Genomic DNA, 1828 nt, shown 5'->3' on the forward strand with positions numbered 1-1828 from the left:
CAGGAATTTAATATTTCATCAGTCACTTTATCCAAAATGCCTTGAAAGTAAAAATTAGCTAAAAATGCCAACAGTATGTAGAAGCACAGTCCTTCTAGTTCCAGAAAAATACACAAATGTTTTTCTAATTGTTTGTAAAATAGATAATTAAAGAAATTCTGCTTTTCTTTCTTTGCTGCGTTGTTTCCATAGAGGTGCAGCAGGACTTTATGAAGTGATCCACGGTGAAGAAAAATGAGACGGGAGCAAAGAAACCTCCAGAAACTGGTGCTCAGAGTTCAACAGGTTATAAAGAATCAAGTAGAAATGAAGTTAAATGCAGCCAACATGTTGGACTGGTGCTGTTTTCATCAAGAATCAGTGAACTGAGAGAACCGAAGCCGGTACCTTTTCTCTTGGATGGAGAGTCCGTCTTGCCAAGCGGACGGAGCATCGTCTCCTCCATGTCAGACATCATGCGAGCTGCTGCTCCTCCTGCAGCCTGACACTCCATCCTGGACGTCTCCATCCTGGACGTCTCCATCCTGGACGTTTCCATCCTGGACGTCTCCATCCTGGACGTCTCCATCTCCATCCCGACCGTGACCACCGTCTCCTCCAGCATCTCGTGGCTGATCACCCTGAAGTGTGTGCTCTCGGTGACGGGGATGGAGACGGGGCAGACGGACGGAGGCTCCGGCTTCAGAGGGAGGAAGGAGGGCTGGAGGAAGCGGAGCAGATACGAGCAGAACGATCAGAACCATGCGGCTTCACACTGAGACCTGCTGCAGATCTGTGGAGGTCTGTTACCGTGGCAGCCTGAGGCAGCTCCCCCCAGGCCCAGTGCATGGCCGGGTTCTGGCCGCCGGCATCCGACGGTTTGGTGATGAGCTCAGAGTCACTCTTTGGAGACGTCGGGCGGGAGTTTCCTGGACTGAAAGACGAAAACAATAAATAAACATCTATTTATTTAGCGCATTAAAGCAAGTTTGTGTAGGAAGATGAAGGTCAGAGAAACAAACTTCTGCAGACTGTAGGACCAATGAGACTTCTCTAGATGATCTCCAGATAGATGCTAACTGCCTGCTTCCCACCTGTAAAGCCTTCGTGTTCATGTTCGTACCTCTGAATCGGACTCCAGTCTCCGTCTGAGCGCGTGTAGACGCTCGTCTGTTTGTACGAGCCACCGGTCGGACCGACTGTTGCCTCGTCTCTCAGAACATCCCGAGACGAAGACCTGCAACAGGAACATACGTCAGCAGAGAGTCAGGAACAAAACTAAAGACCGTGTTAGTCTCCAGCTTCCAGTGACTCGTAGAACTCAATCAGGCGTTCTGGTTCTTTTTCAAACTTGTTAAAGTTCTTCTGGAAAAATGACAAAACCTGTTGGGTCATAAATATACAAAGACTTGAATTTATCAGTTCTGTTGATGTAGAAAGTTGTGTTGATCAGATGTTCTTAGCTTCATGACCTCGTAACTTCTCCTGAGTGGTTCTGGTTGACTCCAGCTGCTGACTCCTCTGATCCAGTTTAAACAGAACCATCTGATCCACTCATTAGACTCAAACACTACAGTGGGAAAGTCTCAGGAACGATCTGGAGAAGAACATCAGTGACCAGAACCAGTCAGAAAGTCACCTGGAGCCGTTTCAGAGCAGCTTCAGATCCAGAACCATCAGTGTGTCAGCTTAAAGTTCATGGTCCAGTTGTGTTACTGCCACCATCAGGAAGGAAACACAAACTAGCAGCTGCTGCTGAGAGACGACTGGTCAGGATGGTCAAGAGTCAACCAGGAACCAGCAGGAAGCAGCTCTGGATGGACCAGAAGCTGCTGGAACACAGCTGTCA

At 48.3% G+C, this 1828-nt stretch overlaps 1 protein-coding gene across 1 annotated transcript in view; it reads right to left on the reverse strand.

Annotated features, from left to right (window-relative positions):
• Nucleotides 1-1828, reverse strand: part of LOC103360437 (phosphatidate phosphatase LPIN1) — a 26520-nt gene that overhangs the window by 8096 nt on the left and 16596 nt on the right. The window contains exons 5-8 of the mRNA XM_008286186.1: nt 1103-1216; nt 790-913; nt 388-700; nt 207-264 (exon numbers count right to left, since the gene is read on the reverse strand). Coding sequence (XP_008284408.1) covers nt 207-264; nt 388-700; nt 790-913; nt 1103-1216 — 609 coding nt within the window. The remainder of the gene's footprint in view (nt 1-206; nt 265-387; nt 701-789; nt 914-1102; nt 1217-1828) is intronic.

Source organism: Stegastes partitus, unplaced genomic scaffold, assembly GCF_000690725.1.
Source record: "Stegastes partitus isolate 25-593 unplaced genomic scaffold, Stegastes_partitus-1.0.2 Scaffold439, whole genome shotgun sequence".
NCBI classification, from domain to species: domain Eukaryota; kingdom Metazoa; phylum Chordata; class Actinopteri; family Pomacentridae; genus Stegastes; species Stegastes partitus.